The following is a 25014-nucleotide window of genomic DNA, read 5'->3' as shown; positions in this document are numbered from 1 at the left end:
TCCTGTAACTTTTTTAAAATGTTCTTAATGCACAATACATTGATAATAATAGGTTATCAATATCATCTCCCCCATTTTGTGATACAGAGACTAGCAATAACCCTGACAGTGTCCCAGTACAAGATACCTGTAATTCAGACATCAGTTAACACCCGTGTTCTTAACCTATTATTTTGAGGAAAAAAAAGAAAGAAATCTTGACTTGTATTTGATTCGTGGACACATGATGGTGAATTGCTATTTGTGTTATATGTTCCAGCTGTAGCAGCGCAAATATACCATCAGGCTGCTGAAATGTTTAACTGCAAGCAACAAGTGCAGTGAGGTGTGTGAACGTGGGCTGTATCTGTAAATACATCTTAGCCGATGATACATCCCAGCAATGCTTCAGTAAACATAAGATGGCTGAGGCTTAAATGAGGCCTGGAGTGAAAGAGTTTCCACTGGTCTTTCCTGAGAGTAAAAAAAAAAAAACCTAATGTGATTATTTTTCTGTTAGTTTGTTGTTTTTTTAATCAGCTTCCCAAAAGACTCTGCAAATTAGTGGGTTGAGACCCCATGAATTCATTATGAAAATGGAGCTCAGCATCTTCATTCCATTAAATCACAAGGGAGGAGCATTATTTAATTATCCTCTTCTTGTTAAAGGACAATTTAGTGTTGAATGTAAAACCGGAAAAAGATGCTCCCTTGCAATACTTTATCACTAAAACACTAGTTAGGATGTCATGAACTCTGTTGCTATGCTACTAAAACATGGTATAGCAATGAGACAAAATACAGGATGTTCAGTGTTTTTTCACATTTCTTTCCCCTTTATGCAATCCTGTTTGGAATTTCTATGCTCATCCCACAGCAACAACCTCTGTAGTTGCAACAGAGCGCTGAAACAAGATAAATCTTCGATACACTTGCACACAGCCAATGGTTGTCTGCACTAATTTCCTGATAGCTAGCTATCCTACCCGACATGTAGGCTAGCTATGTGTCCTAGTGGTAGCTCTTTCGCTGGCTTATGCAAGTGTTGTAGGATACGCCCTGGTTTCCTAGTTCCCAGGATGTTTTGTCCACAAGAAGGGAAAATGCACAGGAAATCAAAATGTCCGTCTATATAAATCACAATAGAAAGGCATGATCTGTGCCTGCTAGCAGGGAAGAAGCAGCAGCCTACTACCCCCCATTTGAGTGAGGTGACATTTTCATGATTCATTCAATGGGATGACTGATGCTGCTGTATCTGATGGATCTATGCCTTTGTGAAGTGTTTCCGGTTCACACAAAATTAAGACACTTATACATATTTGTGAATTTCAACATAGAAATTCACATTTTTTCTACAAGTGAAAATTTAAACATACGAGTTCAGATTTTTGATCTACAAGTTCTCACATCGTATTCTACAAGTTCTCAAAATCAAGTCTACAAGCTCTTGCATTTTGCAACATTACCTTCATACCATTGTCAGCAGATGATATGACCAGTGTCAACCTGGGGCAGACTCAACTTGCACTCAAGAGTCAAACACCTTCCTGTTCACAATGCAGTGCAGTAGTGTGAGCAGCTCAGCAGAAAGAAGTGCTTTCAATACCATGCTGCTTATCTGCCTGTCACATTGCATCTGTCCGGACAGAAGATGTATCACTTCACAGTCAGATGACACTAAGAATGGGAAGCCAAAATAGAGACAACATCCCCTTGCACCAGCATTTTTTACACCTTTCTTACTACCACCTGCACATCCTTAGGAACAAAAGACCAATTCAAAAACTGCACAAAAACCAATTTCACCCTATTACCAAACCTGATAATTAAAAACAATGGATCAGGTGTACTTTCACTGTGGTTTTCATCCCATATCCATTCAAGTGAAAGAATACTCTACTACAGTTTTTGGCCAACTTTTTGGCTAAAGTTTTGATTTGCTCCATGGTGACAGCATGTTTGTTCAAACAACAAGCAAAATGAACACATATCAAAATATTACAGATTCTTACATAAAACCATGTGTGAACAAGGATTAAGCAGTGGAATGACAACAGAAATCTGTGACCTGGTTTTGCCTCTGTCAGTGTGATGATGCTAAACTCATTACCAACTGCTGTGGCCACTGACACTAGGTCACCTGTCATTTGTGATATTGCTTCGCTGCATGATAGGTTTCAGAGCACTTATGAATGAATGGCTGAATGAATTAATGAATACTTTATTAGTCTGCCAGGAAGCCTTTTTCTGTACATCACAGGCAGGCACAAGATAACTCAATAGTGCAGGTAATCCACAGTGTAATACATGAATTATAGGGCATAAACAGACTAAGTATCAACAGAATCTTCCTTGTACAGCATATACAACAGCTGTGACAGCAGTCAGTAGGATACTGTAGTGAAAGGAAGCTCTCTGATGAAAGACTATGATTCATGATATCACACACAGAAAGGATAAACTGCTCTATAAAATGACATTATTCTGTAATGTTGAAATTAATGCTGAAAATACCACCATGATATGCTATAGGTAATGAAGCCAGTATCTCTGTGGGCTAATTTGTTCTGGTATGTTTAATATCATTCTATTAATATCATTTTCAACAGTATCATTTAGGGAGGTAATGGTATATCGAATTTCGCGATATCGTGATAAAAAATGTCTCAATACTGTCCAAATTTAACCATCAAGCAAGTAGCTACAAATGGGGGGGAAATCATATAACCGGGGATTTTCGCGGAGCTGGTATGAGTGGAAAACTTGGCTAGAAGGCTGCAAAGTAGCTAACGCTTTGTTTGCAATGTGACAATGTCAAGTTATGCCGGCCTTACACCAAACGACTTTCAAGCGATTTCACTGTAGCAGACAAATTTCCAATGTCAGAATAAAATTATGAGAGTTTTGCTAGAGTTGTGGTGCGCTCCCATCATCTCGATTGTTTGGTGTAAGGTGGTAATCCAAGCTGTTTTAAGTCAGTCTTTATCTCGTCGTGATATTCCGATAAAATCAACCGTATTTAATATTATCATAGGTTTTTAGTCTTGGCTGATGCAAATAGTGATGTGGACATTGCCAACAACCAATAAGTAAGCTCTCTCAGCACCAAACAGGAAACAGCAAAGCAGATAGAGGAATAGATAGACCGAGATAGACATGGAGGAGACAGGGAGGCCTCGGAAGCCACGGTTCTGTTGGACTGTCTTCTGTTGAACTGTGTCTTCTCTTTTTCTTTTTGGCTGTTTTTTCACAGCACACACAAGGACTGTGGACAAAAGCTGCTTCTGCTTGTGCTCCACTTCTCTTCTTGTAAATTTCCGCCAGGAGCATGATGGGAAATAATCTCAATCTCAGTCTTGTCAAAGTCTTCAAGTGTATGTTTAGCATTAGCTAGCTGACTAATTTGCACAATGCAATGTGACAATGTCAAGTTAGCTAGCTGTTAATTTACCTATTGAACGGGTCACCTTAGCCATCATCGCAACAACTGCCCCCCCCGCCCCCCCACCCCACCCCGAGAGATCTGGCAGAAGCTGCCACTGAATTGTACATACATAGTTCAATCATTCATTGATCAAGACAATTCATGCAAATTTTTGCACATGCTTTGGTCATGGCTGGCTACTTTTATTTTATTTTCTTGAAGAAGGAAAGCAGAAGTACTTTAAGTTAAAAGGAAAAACAAATTTTATACGAATAAAAAATGCTGATTTATTATTCAATAAAGGACATTTTTTCAAGTCATCATTTTTCTTCGTTTTTTAATATTGTGATAAATATCCTATTGTGGACTTTTTATCGTGGTATTATCGTACCGTGAGTTTTTGGTATTGTTACATCCCTAGTATCATTTTACGTATTGTGTTCATAGCATGCTTTAACATTCTTATCATAGAAACAAGTATCAGCTCTCAGTATCAGTATCTTAGCTTGTGATAATGACTTAAAACAGTATTCAGGGTGTGTATTTAGCTGCAGATACAGCAGATGACTCCTACCATGAATCCATTACATTGTTGCAGTACAGGGGGGACATTAAGATAAACAAATTGCTGCTATCGCTGCAATTCCAAATTATCAGCACAGCTTGTAATGTTATGACACGCAAGGTCAGTTATATTCTACTGTTATATTTTACTGGTGCATAATAACACTGTACCACAGAGAATTCATGCTTATAAAATTATAAACCTCACCAATGAATTTATTTATTTGTGCCGTGTATGAGCAGCAAAGTGGAATAATTGTAATGGAGCTGTGCTTGTAACGAGAATGCTGCAGATTCAATTCCCAGATGCTGTTGTACCCTTGAGGACGGCCTGACTTGCTTCAGTAAATATGCAGCTATACAACTGGATACTATAAATGTGAGCTATGAGAAGTGCTCTGGTCGAAGGCATCTGCCAAGCAAATAAATAATTCAAAGAAAAATACACATATTGCCATGTTGGACTTCAGTTTTATGAAGCTTTCAATAAGTCTTTATTTTAGAATGTTGTTATGTAACATCAAAATGTGGAACTATGCTCCATTGATGTTAATTTTGGGAAACTTGAAATTGTAGAATTAAGGACACTTCATTACTGATTTACATGGCATAACATGACATTACATTGGATCACATTCGTTTAGAAGATGTTCTTAACCAGAGCACTACAGAACAGAAGTGTATCCATCCAAGTTAAATGAGCAGCAGTGCTAGACCTGGCCAACAACGCTCCCAGACTTCCAGAGTGAGAGTGAGCACAACACCACTCAACCACTAACACAAGTTAACTAGATGGCCTAGAAAACTAAGGGAAGTCAAGTACATACACTACCATATATCACACAGTCACTAGATCACAGTATCCATAACACATTGCAATACTAAAAGTAAATAAGCAGCAAGTAATAGTAGTAGCAGGTGTTAAAGGGTGGGTGGGGACTGAGGTGGAACCGAGATGCAGTCCAAAGATGTGGGTCTTCAGTCTACATCGGAAGATGGCCAGTGATTCTGCTGTGCTGACCCCCGTGGGAAGTTCATTTCACCATTGGGGGACCAATACAGACGTGGATGAGAGGAGCAACCCTGTCAGAAGGGGACATTCACTTGCTCTGAGGTTGCAGAGTGTAGCAATTTGGCCAGTACATAGGGTTTAAGGTATGAAGGGACTGTCCAATTCACAGACCTGTATGCCAGCATCAAGATTTTGAATTTGATGCAAGCAATAACAGGAAACCAGTGAAGTGAGGTGAGGAGGGGTGTGACTTGACTACATGTAGAGAGGTTGCAGACAAGGCATGCAGCAGCATTCCAGATTAGCAGCAGGGGTTTGATATTTGTTATTGAATTCTTGATTTCCTAAAACATAAAGCAACAGGTATGCTAACGTTCAGTACACTGTAAATTGACTTGAAATGAATAACTTGTAGCTACTGAAAAAAAATTCTAAAAAGACTCTTTTCCATCTGTTGATTTGGAATGACTTTATGTTCATAAGCATGTTTATAGAAGGACCTCATTCTAGGTGTTAAGATTATATACTTCTGGTGAAAACTATTGTGAAATCCTGAAAACTATTTATAGGTTTATTTATGGTCTCAAAGAGGTTTACTGAGCACCTCAGGGACTTACTTAACACTGTGTTAGTGCAGGAATGAGGAGTTATTGGTGTGCCTCAGGGCAGCAAACATTTTCGGAGGGTGCCGTTGAATTCACAAATCAAACAGGCACAGACCATGCTCCTCATAAATGTTGCCCTGACTGAAATGATTGGCAGAAGTTAGCTGGCAGAGAAGCCCACTGACTCCATAATTGGATTCAACTGGAAGGGGAATGTGAGGTCTAACAAAATAATTTCCATATAACAATGAAATCCAAGGCCATGTCTGGTGTGAAATACTCACATTTCCCCGTATGAAAAAAAAAGAATTCTGTGAAGAAGATAACTTCCATATAACAATACAATTATCCTACGTTTAACAAAATGTAGCATGTAATTCCACTCAACCATAGCATTCATTGTGAAATAACGAGTAACGACATCCATTTTGTGCCTATTCATGCTACAGTTGTGCTTTCCATAGATTTTCTGACCTTGCTGTTGATGAGAGACAAGATACAAGACACATGACAATAGGCATGTATTTCACAAAGGATGATACTTTGGTGGAGCTAACAAGAAGCTGACAGCTTTCACTGTCAGCTGAGTACTACATGGCACATGAAGCAACAGTTTCTGTCGATGAAGATACAAGTACAACATGCCCATGCTTCACTGTGAATGCTGTGCACTCCACTCATCTTTTGCTTTCCAGAAAAGCCTCTCAAGATGAATTACAAATAAGCTTGAAGAGGCAATTAAAACAATCTGACACCTGGTTTAACCAAATTTAATGTACAGATGAGATGTCATGGACTGAGGTAATGAGAATTAGATGCCAAAGAACTGTCAATGCACTATTCAGTCACTAACTATACAACTGAGCATGCAGGAGTCACCCCTCTAGCAGATGTCAAATCGTGTTTGCTTACAGTTGTGATTATGAGTAAGTGCTGTTTTGACATGTTGTTTTCCGCATTTCAGAAAAAAAATACCTCGTTGAAGGAAAATGTCGGCAATAGTAATCCCACAAAGCATGAAATCCCAGATTTAGCAGTCATAGAATTGAGCAGCATTACCAGCAAATCTTAAACATTTGTGTATTCATTCAAACAATAGCTGCTTATTAAATTGTTCAGAAGCACACCTAGTGATGCATTCTATTGTAGGCACCCCCACGTCTCTTGATTCCTGCTCTGAAGGATTTCGATTTATGAAAATATGTAGCATGCATATTTTGAAAGTGGAAAACATGTTTTTGAAGGTCCACCCTCTTAAAATAAAATAAAAAAAAATCAATAATCACTAAAACAGAAAGTAAAGAATTTATGTTTTTGTATCATTGATTTATCACGCTATGGTTTCACATTCCATTATGCCTTGAGCTTCCAAACAATTTGTTCAATTTGTACATCCTTACATAGCTGTCAGGATGAATATAATTGGTCATTACCATATGAAAAAATGTGGTATGGGGGGGTCCAAGCAGACAATCTGTGTTGAAAAAGTACAGCAATGTGAGTTAAATAGTAGCTCTGGCAGGCAGTCTTTATAAATGCACACATAAAAGGATTTCACTTTCTTCAATGATAAAGTTAAGATATCATTGACTGATTGTTTTGTGGTCATCTTGTGGATGTGCTTGGGGACACTGAGGAATACAGACATACTTAAGGAATATCATACCAACTAAAGGCTATGATTTGATTACCTTTCACAAATAAAAACTATCCCTTCTGCCAAATGAGGCATTACATTACTTTTTGGGGCATTAAAATGCTAAATACCTAAATCAGAACCTCTCGTTTATCCTTAACCTTTGAGTAATTTACCCTTTTCCCCATTCTTCTACAACATTTTTCATTAATTTCAGAGATTGGTCAGCTCATAGTGTTGTGCAATTATCAAAAAGTACCACCTGTAGAGAGGAATTGTGGAGAGTTGTATAATTTTGAGTGGTTTTATCTTATTTTACCAGGAATGACCGGTGAAAGGTTTTTCATGACCGATACTGTATGTCTGAGACCACAAAGATCAGTTAAATAGCATTACACTTTCATGAATCATGCATGACTTAAAATTTATATTTTTTTCTTCTTACCTGTACTTTACATTTCATTTGCAAAACGAGCCAAATACTGCTATGACTCATTAGATCGATAAGTACTTAAACACTGGTTTCAACAGTAGAAAACAGTGGAAAGAAAATCCCAGACTCTAGTAACCTAATGGCCTGTTTAGTGAGGTTTGGAAATAAGATGTCACAAAATGTCACAGAAGATGTGTCCCCACACATCTCTGAAGCTCACTGTTCTCCCACATCAACTTCCACATTGTGAAGATCTGAAAACCACACATACAGAAACCCACTTTAATCTTACGCTGTTCCAGGGATAAATTAGAGCTCCACAGACATTCCCTACAGCCACTAAAATGGATAACTCTCACCAGAGACACTGAAAGCGACTTTGGAGTTACTGTGTGCTTTTACAGGCCCGCACTCTGTCTAACCCCTGCCTAGCCTTCAGGAAAAGATAATCGCTCTCCTCCCCTCCCTGGCGTGCCACGCCCTGAGAGGAATAGCCGACAGTTGAGCAATCCTTGCACTGTGAGTGGCTAGCCTGTCTCACACAAATCCATCCCATTCATCTTGCCCCTTGACTGAGGCCATAAGAGCACTCCCTCGAGTGCCCTGCTGGTCCTTTAAAAATTCAAGAGCATGACGTCGGCCCGAAGGAATGCGCCGGTGCAGGCTTTAGATTTTAATATGAAAGGCAGAGCGGTCACTCTCCCAGTCACCCTCCCGCCACCTCCCACTCACCGTCTGGTGGCTCCGGTCACAGTAGCGGAGGCCGAAGTAATCCGTCTCTGCCAGGTTCACGTGGCTGAATACGTAGTCCAGGACAACGGACCCCTTGGTTGACTTCTGTAGAGAAGAATGCAAATGTGTTGTCTTTGTTTCCTGTGTGTGTGGGCCTTGCAGTGGGAAACAAACAATACACTCTTGTCTGTGCAAAGAGGGGATGCTGCTTCGGGACGTGTGTGGCCAACTAAACAAAAGCGGGATTTGGCTGCGCGATTCAAAAACCTTTAACCTGAGAGTGATTTGGCCTTTGTCACTCTATTAACTGTGAATTAAAAGGGGGCTGCATTTATATAAAACGTGGTTAGGAAGCGATAAAAGATGCACGGTTAATACATCAATAATGTGTAAAGAGGACCACGGATGTGTTAAAGAAGGAATTAAACTCCTCTTCTTCATCTTGAGAGTCTGTTGGTTTAGCTATTTCACAAGTCAATGATTAATTAGACAGGCCCTTTACTCTAAAAATCTCTATGAACATTGCTGGGGTATAGCTCACTAAAAATCATGGCATTATTTTGTACATTGTTATTTCTGTTGGTGAAAAAACTCCTGATTCACAGCATGTGCCATGACAAGCTATTTGTAAAATTAATCTGAAGTTAACTGGTTATCTAGACAAGACATTTGAGAGCAGAAGCACAGACACTTATTTCTCATGGAAGGCTAATTGTGGAAATTAGCCTCAAACACATCTGCACGGGTACTAGGCCTCCTTGACAGCGGAGGAGCTCCAGGAGAAATAGTCTAGTCTAACAGCACAATTAGAACACACCGTACACGTGAAAAGTATTCAAATAGATAAAACCCCCACATTTCAGTCCGACGGAGAGCTGAATCTGATGTCTCGTTGTGTGTGTGTGTGTGCTTGCATGTGTGCTTGCATGCGTGTGTATGTGTTACTGCAACCCCTGTTCCATATACACCCACAATGAAATTCAATGATAAGAAGGCACTTCCCACAGTGGCAACTAGTGAAACAGCAACTAAACAGCATTCCATCCAGGTAGACTGGACATGCCCTCCCCATATTAAGTGTCAAAGAAATGGGAGTAGAGTTACCTGGCTGATTGGATCCAGGGGATTTAAAAGCTTTCTGATCAACAAGATTTAATTACTGCAGTTGAAGCAAGTTTTAGTTACAATACACTATTATGCAAAGATCCATTTAACTGAGCTCAAGAGCCCTACTGCTTAGCTCAAGCTTTAAAGAACTGTTGCAGAGTGAATCTGTCATTTTGGTCATTTAAACCAATGTCCTAGTCATTTTCCCCAGTCTTTTACCAACACCCTCTGTAATTTTGTTCTCTGAGGTTTGCGTGAATTGCAGCACTATTTCTGGGCTATTCACATGTTTTGCAAAAGGTGGAGCTACCAGTATTATTTTTGAAAACATCTGTTCCCTTGGTAATGTGCTTTGCATAGAAAGTGTCCATGTTTGTGATCAAAAAATAATATCCATTTAATGTACAAAAATACAGTTACAACAGAGGTGTAATCAACCCAGTAGAAAATTGTTGCAATATTCCTGTTTTAACAAAAAACATTTACAAATCAAACGAAGACTGACTTAACATCATGATATGTCTGCCATCTTTAGAAAAGGGTGGATATCTGGAGGTCTAAGGTGAATATAACATCTTCAGGAACAGACTTCCATCATGGACAAGACAATGTGAATGCTTTAAACTGAAGCTGGCAGTGATTTGTCGGAAGGCAGAGATAATACTGGCACTGTTCCCAACAATCTTTGTGCCTAGACATATATTTATGGTAATTCTTCTTTATTAGGGCATCTGAGAGTCTGAAAAGGTCAGGCTTAGTCTTGGACACTGACACCAACATGGGCTTTATTACCTGTCTGAGACCATCTGTCCACCATCCGGTGAAATTCTAGTCGTACTTTCTTTTACTCTGTCAGAATGTGGCTTATACATACTTTTTTCAGTTGATTCTTAAATATAATTTTTGTCATTTATAGCATAAAGCTAAGGCTAAAATGGTACCACTCATATCAACTAAAGGAGTAAGGAAAAAATATACCAGCAGATGGTATATGAATTCCTTCAGACAGTTACCAATGCATTTGTCCACAGAATGTTTTATCTTTCATTTCACTCAGTTGTGAAGGATATACTCTGTAATTCAATCAATATTTGTCCATCATTTTGACTGACTATTACATGCATATTTTTTTCTTTACAAACGGTTGGGGAAATTAAGATTTTTATATAAAAATATGTTTGTATATATATTTACAAACCTGAATTGCGAATGATGAAAATCTTACAAAGCCTGCTGTGGGACAAACAACAATACCATTTCTCTGCATTCTAAGTATTGTTCAATTCATCCATGGATGAAATAATCAATTTTCTGACATCACCCATCACGGGGGGAGTTACACTGTACTCAGTCAGGGAGAGGGCACACAGCAGTTGCCCAAATGGCTGTTTGGACCTCACCTGTTTTAAACACATTATTATACCCCCAGTGGGAGCATATGACCAAAGAAAGTGCATCATAAACGCTGTAATTATGCAGTCATGCCACTGATTCTATCATCCAAAGTGACTGTGAATTTAGAGACTCAGCCCCGCACAGCTGTTACTTCCTCGAGTCACAAAATGAGAAAAAAAAGCTGTACCATGAACTTTACCAAGGACAACTATACCATGGAAGTGCCCCACACTCTTGTGTATCCACTGCATTGCACTATCCCCCAGTTAATTCATGTCTAACAATACCCTGTTGACAGGCCCTCTCTTCATGCTAAAAAGGGCCACAATTAAAACCTAGCGGCGGAGATGGAATATGTAATGCTTTTCATATCATCCAGATCAGTTGTCCGGGAAGCACGGGAGGCTGCAGTTGGATAACAATAAGAAGGGATCCAGACTCCCTCCTGAGACCTGGCAGTTCTTCCTGACTGCGGACCCCCAAACAGCAGGTTTCAAGGGCAGTGCATCATATTCTGAGCCTAGCTGATTGTGCATGCCTAAAAGCCGCAAAACCAGTCCTGAGAGGTCAGAGCTGTCAGAGGTTTCACCGCACAGAGATGGAGGTCACATGAGATCAGTGGGTATTTTAGATATGACTATGGCGCCTGCATGGTTTAACCCTTTGTGGTCATAACTGTGTTGTAGGGCTGAAAAAACAGCAAAGAGATATTACAGACTGCCTTTAATGTGTGAAAGTTAGGTACTAAAGAGCCTGCTTCCTGTGGTCAAATGTACATATTTTTTCAGTGTTAAATTGTACAGTATAGTCAGTTGTGACATGCATGTAAAGAGCAATCACAAGGGAGTCTCACAATTCTCAAAAAGCAAAAAAAGTCAAATTAATCTATTATAATGTAGGATAATGGGCATACAGTTAATGGCAACTGTAAATTGGAATTTACAGTTTTTATTTTTCCTCCAATAAAAAACCTCCAGAAGAAGCTACTATTAAAATGTTCTGTGTAAATTCCTTATTTATTATCAGGTGATTTAATAACATTTCCATGTGGCTAACCGTAAGCAACCACAAAGATGGGCCTTTCTAAATCAAAGCATACTGAGAAAGTAATTATCCTTAGCTTGCCATTTGCTCACCATTTCATCTCTCAATGGATGAATCGGGTGGACTCAGAGTATTGCTGACCTTTGCAAAATGCTGTAATTATTGTGTGTTTCTCTTGGGTCCTCACATTCAACATTGGCTGGCATGCCCCAGTGTGTAACAATCAGTCATGCCACCCTCTAAGAGAGGCCTACAACTCTTATCCTCTGAAACTCCATCCATTGGGAATTTTACACTCATGAAAGATGAGCCTTCTTTAGAGTTATGGATCCAGGTAGGACAGCAACTTAATTATTAAGCAACTGATATTGCGAACAATCAACACATTTTTTTCCGGCTCGATACAGCCTTGGAGGATCAATGCGAGAAGAAAATACCTTCGGTGAATAATTCACCCACCTTGGGCTTATTTGCATTGGGCCCAACGCTATGCTCTTGGTTACAGACCACCTCAATCAATCTTGCCCGATGGGAGCTGCTCTCTTGTCTGCAAGATGCTCGTATTTCATTTCCGCTGACTGCTGTTGACAGTGGGCGAGGGCTCAGCGGGTTTGTATTAAGCGCTGAAACATGGCAGGTTAGTCTTAACCACAAACCAAGCCTTTCATGAATCACACACACTGACAGCTCCTGTGATTTACACCAGCAAAGGCGTGAGTGCACAGTCTGTGAGAACAAACACGAAACTGGGAAAAACAATGCCACGTTCAGCAATGTATTCAGTCTGCAGGCCAGTTAATTAATTCTTCTAGTGTCAAATTCATAAACTTCATGCAGAATTAAGAGAATACATTGGGAAAATTACATCATGAATGTCCCCACATGAATATACAATAACCTGACAATCTATTGGTAAGCTGCCTTCACCAAGACCCCTCAAGGAAGACAGTAGTCATGTCTTGTATGAATGAATTAAAGGTTCACATTACTGATGTGGTAAACAAACAGCTCACAGAATCCTTTGTTTGTAAAACAGGAGTATATATTTACATTTAATGAGACCTGACTGGCATATATCACCTTGACTGCTACTTGTTAATTATTGTATCACCACTAAGGCGACTTGCTACAATATAATAACTGAGAAATAAAGTGTGTTTGAATGAAACCAAAAATTGTCAACACCTTCTACATGACATTTAAAATTCTGGGACCAATGGGCATCTACATCAGATCCCACAACTATAGTTACAGTTGTGAGCAATAGCTACTGTGAGCAATTGGGTATTATATATTGATGCTGTACCCTCCTGTGGACCATTAATTCTTCTGGTAACGCTTGATGCAATTTAATACCAGAAGCGGTTCAACCAGAAGAGTTTTTCAGGAGCAGGGTATGTGATTGGTTTACATAGCTTCAGAACACCCTAATGTTCACTCAGACACATCTCATATATACTGTACAGAGGGACATTGTTAATATCTTCAACTTGATATCCCAGTGTTCCTCATGGCAAAATGGTTTAATAACCCCTTCCTATGCCAAATAGATGTCCATGTTAAATGAAACTTTTTAGATGTTCTGACTATAAAGATACACTCCACCGATCACTATGAATGTATAATTCATAATGTTGTAGTAAATTAATTGAATACATAAGAACTCAGAGTTCTAAGAGTTAAAGCTTGGGAAACATGTTATATTAATTACACCTAACATAAGTGATTCACTCCTGTTGTGGTCTGTGCATTGATTCATCCAGATGGAACAGCTTGGAAACACTGGGTGAGGCTGGAATCCTTGTATATAAATTGCTAAATAAATAGGCTAGGGAATGAAATGTAAAATGTATTTTTTAAGATGCCAAACTGATCCAGATTTATGGTAACAGGGGCACCTCTGGACTAGGGTAGAAACCCCTACTTTCATTTTGTGTGAATTACTGTCATAAACAGCTTATGTTTGTTCACACATATCTGTGTGTAAATCTACAAGAATGTATATTTCTTAAACAATGTATTATCCCTTAAGGACTGTCATAACAATATTCATAAAGTTAAGACAGATAACAATTTCTGTTACTGTAACATGTTCTGAGTGAACCAAAAACTGGTAAACTTTCTTTGACTTTCCCATCTTGTGATTTACACAAGCTTGCTGTATATATCATTACTTAAATCAAATGTGCTACCATTGTAGCTGTACATTACATTGAAAGGAGTTTAGTTTTTGTCATTTTTAGCAAATATCAATAGAGATATTCAATGGGTTAATTGATACAGGTTGTGTGCTTTTTCCAGCACTTTTCCATTAATAAATATACATTTGATCTTTTGTACTCAAATAATCTTTGATACACAGGCTTTTGAATTAACTGCACGGTAACTTAACAGGATAGTCTGGCCTTACTCTGACAACTTTGTCACATTCAATTATTCTCTTGCTAAAAGTTTAAAAGACACGTATAATTTATGCATTGACTTCATATTAATCCTTTTCAATTTGTGGATGAATGGAGAAACGTTATGAGTAAAAAAGTGACTTTTTAAACTGCAAAATTTTATGCTAATTTGGAAATCATTCTGCACAAAAGAACACATATTCACCGTAATGTTGATAAATTCAGTGCATTTCCCTGTGCCAGGGCTTCACGAGTTGGTAAACGATTTCAACAGCAGAAAGTAATTTGTATGCATCCTGTGACCTGACAGGCTGGTGGTGGAGTTACAGGGATTTACAAGTGGTTGATTGATGAAGTTATCGCTGTCTGATTTACCGCCTTGATTAAATCACATGATTCATACCCTGTCAATTGGTGGACAGCTGTTTCACTGTTCTGTGTCCACCGTTTGTGCTCCCTGCGAGGTACTGCTGCCCAAGGAACTATTCAGCTGACAATTGCTCAGCATGGGATGTAGCTAAATGCTCAAATGCACGGAAAGTTGGTCTCCACCCTCTGGCAGACAGCAAAACCACTGTGGCATCACCAAAGCATAGTATGCAAAGCGTGAGCCTGCCAGGTAATAATGAAAAGGAGCAACAACAAGAAACCAACGCTCCACAATGCATGCTTGAGTTAAAAAAAGCATGACAAGATGATCTCCTTAACTGCTGCTCATTAATCATGTAGCGAAAAGCCTCCTCATCCCTACCATGACAGATTCTGGAGCACAAAGCTGCCTTCATATTCATGTAATGTCATAAATACAAATAACATGAAATCTGGCACTGTTACTTCTCTTGACAGCATTTTAGTTTTGCCTACTGCTTCAGCAACTGTGCTGTATAAATAAACAGCGGCAGTAGAATGCACAAAATCTTGATTTCATTAAAATGTATGAGAAAGTTTTCCTGAACATATTCCTCTGCTGGAACTGCACTGGTTTTAATTGTCATTAATTCTGGATTTTATTTTACCATGCTCTGTATGTCACTCTGTAAGTAATACCAACATTCTATTTATGCTTTATGACACAGATTAATTACTGGATTAATGGAGATGTAATTAGTAAGTAAACAAATTATCATTCCACAATGCTTGGTGAGACCATCCACACATTTCCCTCCGATCTTTAGAGGAGTTTTTGATGCACTTGATCGACTTCTTCTATTTTTCAAAAAGACTTGATGGCCCTGACTACCAGAGACAGAAAATCCATTATTGAGGAAGAGTCAGCAGAGTTGATGTGAAGATGTTACAGTCTCAACAGAAATGACTGGGGAAACAGCCACAAACGTCCCATAAACCCTTTTGATCGGCCCTCCAAATGGAATACTTTATCATACAGAACTGCATCATTTTTCATAGGGTCATAAAAAAGAGGGTGGGTGTTTTTGAAGTGCCACAAAACAATTTGTGTTATATAAAGTGTTTACTATTCTGCCGCAGACACTATCTTGTCAGTTGGACAATGCCCACAGGGATATTACAAAGGAGGACGCTACATCTGTATATATACAAACGAGTACATGTGGTTCCATGAAAAAAGTGAAAAATATTCAGACTTTCACCTAATCACCCGTTGGCTCCTACCCACTATAGAGACAATGACAGATTGCATTACATTGCGGTTGCTTCTAACCTTTAAATATGCCTGTTTTGCATGCAGATGCCCAGGTCCTACTTGACAGTTAGAGAAACATTTTTCTCTCCTCAGTCTTCCTTATGTAAGCAGTCACTTTCCCCTTCTCTTCCTTTTCCACTGATAACAGGAAATAGGTGCAAAGGCTGCTTCTATCTTTGGCCACAGCACCCAAAGGGGACGACCCTCTGATGAAAGGTAAGCACTGGTGCAGATTTCTAAAGCTTGTTGTTAATATTTCAGTAGCCTCTCATTTGACTTTTCATTACCTCTTTCATTAATTTGTCTTCTGACGATGAGTGAAAATGAAAAGAAATTTCCCAATAAACATCCTGTGTGAACTCTGTTTTTGTATAAGGTGCTTTGAAAAATAAGCATAATTTGAATTATACACTCCATAAATATATACTTTTCTTATGGACAAGAAGATAACTATACAATTGTGTTCACACTGAGTAAAATAGCTTGCATGGAAAAACTTTCAGAGACACAGTTTACATCATTTGATTTCCATGGTGTGGTATCCAAGGCATTATCAACATGTACAGAGAAACATCACCTGTAATTGACAAATGCAGAACTGGAAGACCCAAAAGCTGTCTGGGAGAGATGAGCACTTTAAGATAATACCATTAAGGAATAAAAAGAAGACAAGAATTGGATTGACAACAGAACTACCAGACGGCTCAGGTGTTACTGTCCAACCACCAGCAATACGAGGGTAACTCTTGAAATTAGGAATTAAAGGAGGTGTTGCAATAAGAACACCTCTGATAAGAGAGGGATACAAGCCTACATACACACAAAGGATTAGTTTCTTTGTGCATCAGAGTGTAAACATGCAAAAAGCCTAAGATGTTTGGTTGGATACACAAAGAAACCTCAAATCATTCAACACAGAAACATTATAAGTCACCCTTATAAAAGCATTCCACTCGGTGCTTGTTTGGAATTTTTGGAGAAAGTGCTTTCCCTGGTTCAGACAAACACCTCACTGCATTTTATAGCACATATTTAAGCAGTCTTCAAACATTCTACTTCTGTGGTTATGGATAAAGCTCTCACACAGCTCTGCATTGTGCAAATATGTGTCATCTAGTTTGACAAGATTACATGGACAAGCAATCCAGGAATTTTTGCTCTCACAAAATTCTTGTTACTATGCTCTATTATTCCTGCTTCTTCCATCACCACTCCATAATGAAGCAGTAAGTGAGGATATCACCTTTAATTGACTAATCCTCTGTTCCTAACTTATTTATCATGGTCTTTCTCAGAATGTCCCAGAATGCCTCCTGCTGTTCTTTACTGCACCATGTGTCAAGACAGATATACGGAAGCTTTAATTAATTATTAATAACTTTACTTTTGCCGAAAACAGTTCATATAGAACATAACAGGATGGCATTTTCAGAAAATCTTTATAAAAAATACATTGGTTCCAAGCTCATCCGGTGTCATTTCCACATGGAGACAAAGAATTGTAAGTTCAAAAACTACTCTTCAAGTGTCCAAAATGTCAAGCTGATAATAGGAAATAAAACTTAGACAATTAGAATGAGTATCTTTAGCAATCCATTTTTTTAAAAAAAGGCGATTTATTTTACACTGTTTACGCTGTATTTGAGTGGCACCTAACTACTCATGCATGCAATGACTACATGCATAAAAAAGCCATATTATAGCCTCCCAGACACCACCATCTACATCCTTTGTGTAATGCAAACATGAACTCATCAGGTTACTTAATCACAAGTATGACACACCACCAGTTGCAGGGAAGGACACCCTACCTTCAGCCCCAGTGACGTGAGGGGAACCTGAACTCATTTCTGTGTTTGGGAATATAACCTAAGGCGTGTGGGCACTCAAAGAAGTTACACCCTCTATGCTATTAGTCCCTCACATTGACAGTAAATCTGCCACAGCGCTGCCTCGGGATAACTGAAATTACAAGGGAGACTGCGGACTGAAACTATGACTCCATGACATCAGACAGGGCCGGCACACCAAAGAATTATGGAAGCATTCAGCACGGACACAGGACTGTTTACCAGGAGGGTTACTCCCAAATACAGTCTCCGAATTCCTCTCATAACTTTGCCACTGATAACATGTTCCTGTGGCTAGTCAGAGAGATTACCAAAATAACATTACATTGGCTATACACTACTATAACTATACAGATATATACAGAAAAAAGGTCTTGCTAGGTTTAAACAGCACCTATTTTATATTGGGAAGTTCAAAACAAAGTAATATTTATAAAAAAAAATTACTTTCAAAAACAAATGAGATGGCTATGTGTAATTCTTTTCTGCATATTTAGTCACACTGCAGTGCCTTCACACAGGCACTGATCAACCCATACTGAGGGAACATCTGGTGAGTCACCTTGCCCTTTGGTACTATCAGGACTTGCTGAGAAGTCCTCAGTAAGATTAAATATGCAGAGATGAATGTTTCCTTGAGATGGGAGGGCACCTTTCCCCAGAGCCACACGATAACAAAAAGTGTGGCATCACAGAGGCCCACTGCAGACCTGCACTTCTGCTGCTCTCTCCTGTGACCTGGCAGATTATTTACATCATTAAACCACCAAAGCGCCAACATCATTTTGACTACTAATTATGAAGATGAAATCAAATAAAGTACAAAGGAGTTAAAAAATAAGACAACAGTTAATGTTGCTTAAAATGTTGACTTTTAACATGAATAATCCAAGGTCCCATTTATCATTGTTTCCATTTAAATATCATTTCAATGCTGTCAAACATCAAGACAAAGATAAATTAAGGGTAGCCACTGACCTTTTGGCTAATGGGTTGCAATAATGGAGAAGTATCTCAAAATGACTGCAGGTTGGGGGGGAGGGGGGGTGATCAAGATTCAAATTCGTAAGAAATTCTGATCCACACGTATTATTTTTGTCACCTGAAATAATAAATGAAACAACTCACACATCAGCAATAACCTATAGGAATTCACAGATTTTAATAAGATAGAATAGAATAGAAACTGACAAATGATAAGGCTGTATGAATTAATGTTTCTTTTAAAACACAGGCGAACATGTCTGTCTCTCCCTGGAAAATGGGTGGTTGCAGTGTACGGGGAGGAGCCAGGTACAGATGGGGCGGAGGCAGCGGATGAGCATGAACCACGGACTGCTTTCATAGATGTGTCTCCCTCTTGCGCTCTCTTCTCCTCTGATCTTGCCTTTTGGTATGAAAACGGGTGTGTTCCCCATCTGCTGAGGTGAAATTACACTAACAGGGCCACGTGAAAGGGTTATTGCATGGACCAGGTTTGGATGAGGGCCCACAGCCCTGCTCAGGAAGTGCCTATTAAACCCAACTTGGGGGGTGGGGGGCACTCAGTTCTATCAGATGGATGTGCCCTCATACTGGGACTTTCACAGCTTCCCTTTAGAGACCACTTATCCTTTGTCCCTGACAGAGGCAAGTATATGGGGGTGGGGCTGTCAATTCCACCAAGGAGACACGGACGTATATCAAGAATTGCAGCGCTCTACATTCAACCAGCAGGATGACTGTGTAGCTCCATGGGGCGGTGGCCCATTTAATCCCCAAAAGGGACCATATAGTGTTGTCTCCTGGAACCTTTCCAGATGCCTGAGTTTGGCGTTTGGTGCCAGTGTAGGTCCTCTGGGTTTCCGTGGTTACTCAGCCATTTCAGTGAGCCGCTGTGAGCCGTTAACCACTAGTTTGCAGGCCCATCTACAAATATGAATGTGTATCTTTAGCCTCTCACATGAGCTGAGGCACATTAGTCCATAAAAAAATCCAGACAAAGGAGAGGGCAAGTAGGGTGGTCAGAGTGCGCCAGCCATTCACTGCAGAGTGGGTTTTAAAAGCAGCCAAAGGGCAATGTTGTAATTTCCTTAAAAAAAAAAAAAAAACAAGCCAACATTATAGTTGGGCTGAAAGCTACACTCTTAATAATCTGTAAACATCCAGTCAAAAGCTGTATGGCATGAAAAAAGGCAAGCAAAAAAGGACAAAGGGCATGTATTAGGAACAAGCATATACAGTATACAGGAAAACATAGTGTAAATGTTAATATATTAACTACAATAATGCCAAATGCATTACAAATGCCTAACTACAGGAGGACAAAATGGTTGCACATCTACTATTGAACACATGTGTACAACACATATCAATTCACTGCTGTAAGACCTTGAGCACACCTTGATCACAGATATAATTCTGTTTTAATTTACAGAATGTAAGATAACATACATGGCATACCTAGTTTTAAATAGCATGTTCCTGGACCATAGGAAGCATTTGTACATTATGATCTACATAGTATGTCTGTCAGCTTTGTGGAAAGAAACAGGGCATATTATAACCTCATTTGACAGGTTTCAGATGAGTCTGCAGGTATAAATTTAGCATGACTGGAAATGTCTCATGATTGCCTCACATCTTCCTAATGAACATTTCTGGTGTTTTCCAAGGAATATCAGCATATAAATTCCTGCACATTTGTGTTAGGAGCAGAAATAAAAAAGACATTGGTATAAATCCTTCTGGTTCTACTCTTTTGAAAAATCTACTATATTGTAGTTGCTTACTCATAGAACATACAGATTACACCCGCTGTTGTAACCCCAAGTCAGGAACTGAGACTTCTGTAGTAGTCCTTGGAATTGATTAAAGAGGGGATAAGAGTAGTCTTTCACAGAACTGCAAATAACACATCTGGCAATGAGGCTATTGATCATACCAAAATCGTAAGCAAACCCCTCCCCCAGAGAATGTTTTCTTTCCATGTGTTATTGATCTTATTTTTTTCTTTTGTATTCTTGGCTAATTTGTGAGCTTGCTACATCTCCAAAAAGACAATTAGAACCGAATTAGTCCGCCAGAGACTGAGAACAAGGGAATGGGCTGCTGCTGACGCATCCACAGACGGCTGTGCTTTGGTGCAAGGGAATCTGTATCTCTGCAGTGCAGGGGTTTAAAATTAGACCTTCAACAACAGTAACAATTCATATCTGGAAGGGCTGTGTTAATATATGGAAGAATACTGCTGGTTGTTTTAACATTGTTTCCTTCAATTTTCAATTAGAGGTACAATGATGGCATCCCAGGTGACTCATTTGGAGTATGTCTCCAGCAGAATGAAGAATACACATCTGAGACAGCTGAAATGTCTGCTGGAACTGATAGCATCCATGGGGATAAAAGTGAGACAGAACCCAGAACCCTAGAAAAAGTGGTCTGTCTTATCAGTAGCACAGAGAAATGCAGAAGAGATTATACAGTAAGTATAATGATCATATCCAACCAGCACCTAATATTTGTGATGTTGAGTTTTGTGGGGGTGAGATGGAATGTATGTACTTCTGTTTCTGGGTTGTGCACCTTTTATTTTTTAATATTATTATTTATTTCATTAAACTCTAATAAAGTGAAAGGGAAAATGATTATATACATCTACTACAAACCGCAGATCAAAAATGGCCAATACAGTTATATTATGAAAACTTTGTTTAAAACTGGCCATTTTATTTAGGTGGAGCATACAGCATGGTTTATGCAATTATGAACACTTTTCTAAGTGATGCTCTTATTTTGTTAACTACAAGGGGGCTTTTGGGATTGTTCAGGGGTAAAACTGCTGAGGACATAACATGACCAGAGAGCTGACACATTTAAGCTCATACTAATACACAGGTAGAATCACTGGATGCACAAAGAACTGCCATTGTAAAGCTTTATACGTGGCGGAAAATAAAACAATAGTCAGTATGAAGGCAAGTTATTAACTATATTGCGCTTGGATTGGTATATTTTCATTGACAAGACCAGACATAAAACTTACATGAATTTGCCGATCCTTACCCTATTCATCTGCATCAGAAACCAGCGAAGCAAGACTACTGCTGTTGACGTAAAAATAATCGAGTACATTTATATATAAATACAAACATCAGATTAAAAGGAATACAAGCAAAAGGAGAACAGAGCCCAACATGTCTGCGGAGAAGAAAACAACTAGGTGTGAGGCCGGGTTTTAGCATCGTTAAATTAGTCTGGACTCTCAGTGTGTGCCTACAAGGAAATCCTGCTGTGTGCTTAAACAAGGTATGCAGATAACAACAATGTAATGGGACTTACTCTGTGTTTGTCGATAAGGAGACTGCATACTTCGAAGTGGCCTAGGCTAGCCTCTAATAGAGCATTTACAGCAATGCCTTTGCCAACCTTCCTTTAATGCCTCATATATTCGTATCATATCATTGTTTCATATCAACACAATGCAAAACAACATAACTTGAGCATAAGACCTTTTCGCACCTTGTCAGTCTTTAAAAGCCATGAACAAATTGTGTTGCTGTTTGCTGACCGCTATAACAAAGGTAAAATATAAACTTGAGTAACTAGAATGTTAATTTTTTTGACAACTTGCTCATGACAGTTCCTTTCCCTGTATTTACAGAATAACACAACTTATGTATGAAGTATATGTGTTGGTAGCCAATGTTTTGGTTAGTGATAGTAGTAATATTTGGGGTGTATATATAAATGTTTTATATACAGATATAATATGTTCACATACAATATCGCTTATACGAAAGCGCTGTTGCCATTTGAAGGATACTCCCCTTAGGGTAATTTCTTCAGCACAATATAGCCCCTCACATTCCCCACTATGGAGTCGGCTATTAGTTTTATTGAATACGCTGGAGACAGGCACTGGTATTCTCCAGACACGCACCGCAAAAACTGTTCCAACAACACTCTGACAGAGGAGATGGGGAGTGTGAGAGGGTGGGGCTGTCTGGAATGAATTTCCATGCGAAGTCCTCCCACCTCAACAGTGGTAAAGCGTATTCACGCACAGGTTCGTTAAGCTTGACTTGTTCCACATACCTGACGCACGACGCATCCCCTCATTATCGCATTAGAGGGAAGTGAGGGTTGAAATGATCCACCCATAAGCGGCTGTGTCTCAGTGCACAGACACACCCTTCTCACGTAAAATGGGATGTTTTCAGTCAACATGTGAAAGCTTACGGCAAAGCTGATTTCGGGAGCAGACGTCATGGAGCTCACATCATGAGCCTGGTCTGTGAGGATATACTGTACTGTACAACTGCAAGGAGAGTTCTAAACAGGCGTGACGGTCAATTGGTTCAGGGATTTATAGAGGGATTTTTCCTTAAATCAGGATATTAGACACATCAAAGCGGACTGTTAAGGATGGTTGGGTCTGAGCTCAGCTGAAAACCCTCCCTTTCTGGGCTCAAGAATAATTGTAATAAATGAAGACATTTTTAGTTGTCCCTGATAAAGATATAAGCTAAAAACAGATCATACAATCTCACAATCAACATATATCAAAATTATGCTTCAATGGAATGTTACACAACTTAGTTTCATGTCACAAAATGCTTTTACCACTGGCACTATCTTTCAAAGCACATACAGTTCTGAAGCAATGCTCAGTACATATGTATATATACTGTACATCATGTGTACTGTATTTAGATGCATGTTCTCATGGCCAGTGAAGCATGCTTGGAAACAGAGCTATTTTAAGACAATGTAGATGGCTCACGAGAACACTCTTATTCCCAACATACGTAATAGCAGAGCGACTATAGGGTTCGTTTGGTTCCAATCCGGAACAAACATCAGATTATAAGCAACCGTCCAACACAAAGGTAATGAATAGGATTTGTGATCTCAAGGATGCAGATTTAAAACTAGGGCATTGTGCTGCTGTGTACCCTTGAGCGATATCACAAATTCAGAAGTATAAATGGACAATATGAAAAACAGAATCTACAAAAGTTGCCCTTGATGCAGGCATCCAATACATAAGGAAGCCTAATGCAATGTAAAAACACAATGTCACAGTAACACTGACACTTTTCCTCATGGTGCTTTTTAGGAGCACCTGAATGGTAAACACAATGACCCCAAAGCGATGGAGACATCCACACAAACAAAGCTCCAGCTTGTTCTTAACAGGTCCATGAAACTACTCTGTAAAGGAGACGTCCTACTTTCGATTTTTAAATGCGTCACTTTTTGAAATGTAATCATTCATACTGGTCAACAATGTCATGTTGGCTCTGTATATACATCCTATTCAAATTCCCATGCATATGTAATGTCAATTCTGAATGTGTATTTTTAAAAATACAAACACATTAAAATGCTAATTTTTGCTGTAACCCTATGCTAGTGTGTACAATATACCCAAATGAGGACCACGCTAACAAAAATAAGTATGATGAATAATATAAGTCACAGTACGGCTAAAACCACATTATCTGTCCACAGAGGAACTTGCACCAATCAGAGTGGTAATGAATGGGAGTCCTGTCCGGCCTGGTTCTATCTTAACTCCTGTCAAGAGAAATCTGTTCCACCCCATCAGACTCACGCTAGAACTCCTCCTTCATTGTGTGGGCTCAGCACCACGGTACTGTAAGCCCTGGGCATGCTCCCAAACACAACACAGCGCCCACCACCTCTCGAGAACAGCGGAGGCTTTCTGAATGCCTGTCCTTACGGCATTTTACACACAAGGATGGGTGGGGATGAGGAGGGGAGAGTTTGCCTGCCCTTGAAGACAGTAAGAGGACAGGCGAACTCTAGTGAGGAGAGAGTGGGTTGAGCCAGTGCTGCTTAGAGCTGCTCCCCAGGCACTACATTTATACCGGCCTTAACGGCCATTCTTCCAGAGCCCCTACCCGATAGCGTGATCCAGAAGCGCACCCCTGAGGAAGGCCTCTGATGTCAGCCAACAAGATAACTGAAGTGAACATGAGCTGATCTGACATGACGACAAAAAGAGCCGACAGAGAAACGCACAATGCTCTATTTGAGCCGTGTACAAAGGCTGTGACATCTGACTTCATTGGTCACTGGTGAAGGTCCATTAAGGAACGTCCTCGTGTTAGCTCCTCCATTCACTCCATCTTCACAGACCTGACAGCAGGCCATCTGC

The 25014-nt window shown here is 39.5% G+C and overlaps 1 protein-coding gene across 2 annotated transcripts in view; it reads right to left on the bottom strand.

The window, feature by feature from the left end:
• The window catches only part of epb41l4a (erythrocyte membrane protein band 4.1 like 4A), an 82935-nt gene that overhangs the window by 43296 nt on the left and 14625 nt on the right, over positions 1–25014 (bottom strand). For both annotated transcript variants that reach the window (XM_036528935.1, XM_036528936.1), the window contains exon 3: positions 8389–8493. In XM_036528935.1, the coding sequence (XP_036384828.1) occupies positions 8389–8493 (105 nt within the window). The remainder of the gene's footprint in view (positions 1–8388; positions 8494–25014) is intronic.

This window comes from Megalops cyprinoides, chromosome 5, assembly GCF_013368585.1.
Source record: "Megalops cyprinoides isolate fMegCyp1 chromosome 5, fMegCyp1.pri, whole genome shotgun sequence".
Lineage (NCBI taxonomy): Eukaryota > Metazoa > Chordata > Actinopteri > Elopiformes > Megalopidae > Megalops > Megalops cyprinoides.
This window is presented reverse-complemented; position numbering and strand designations above follow the sequence as displayed.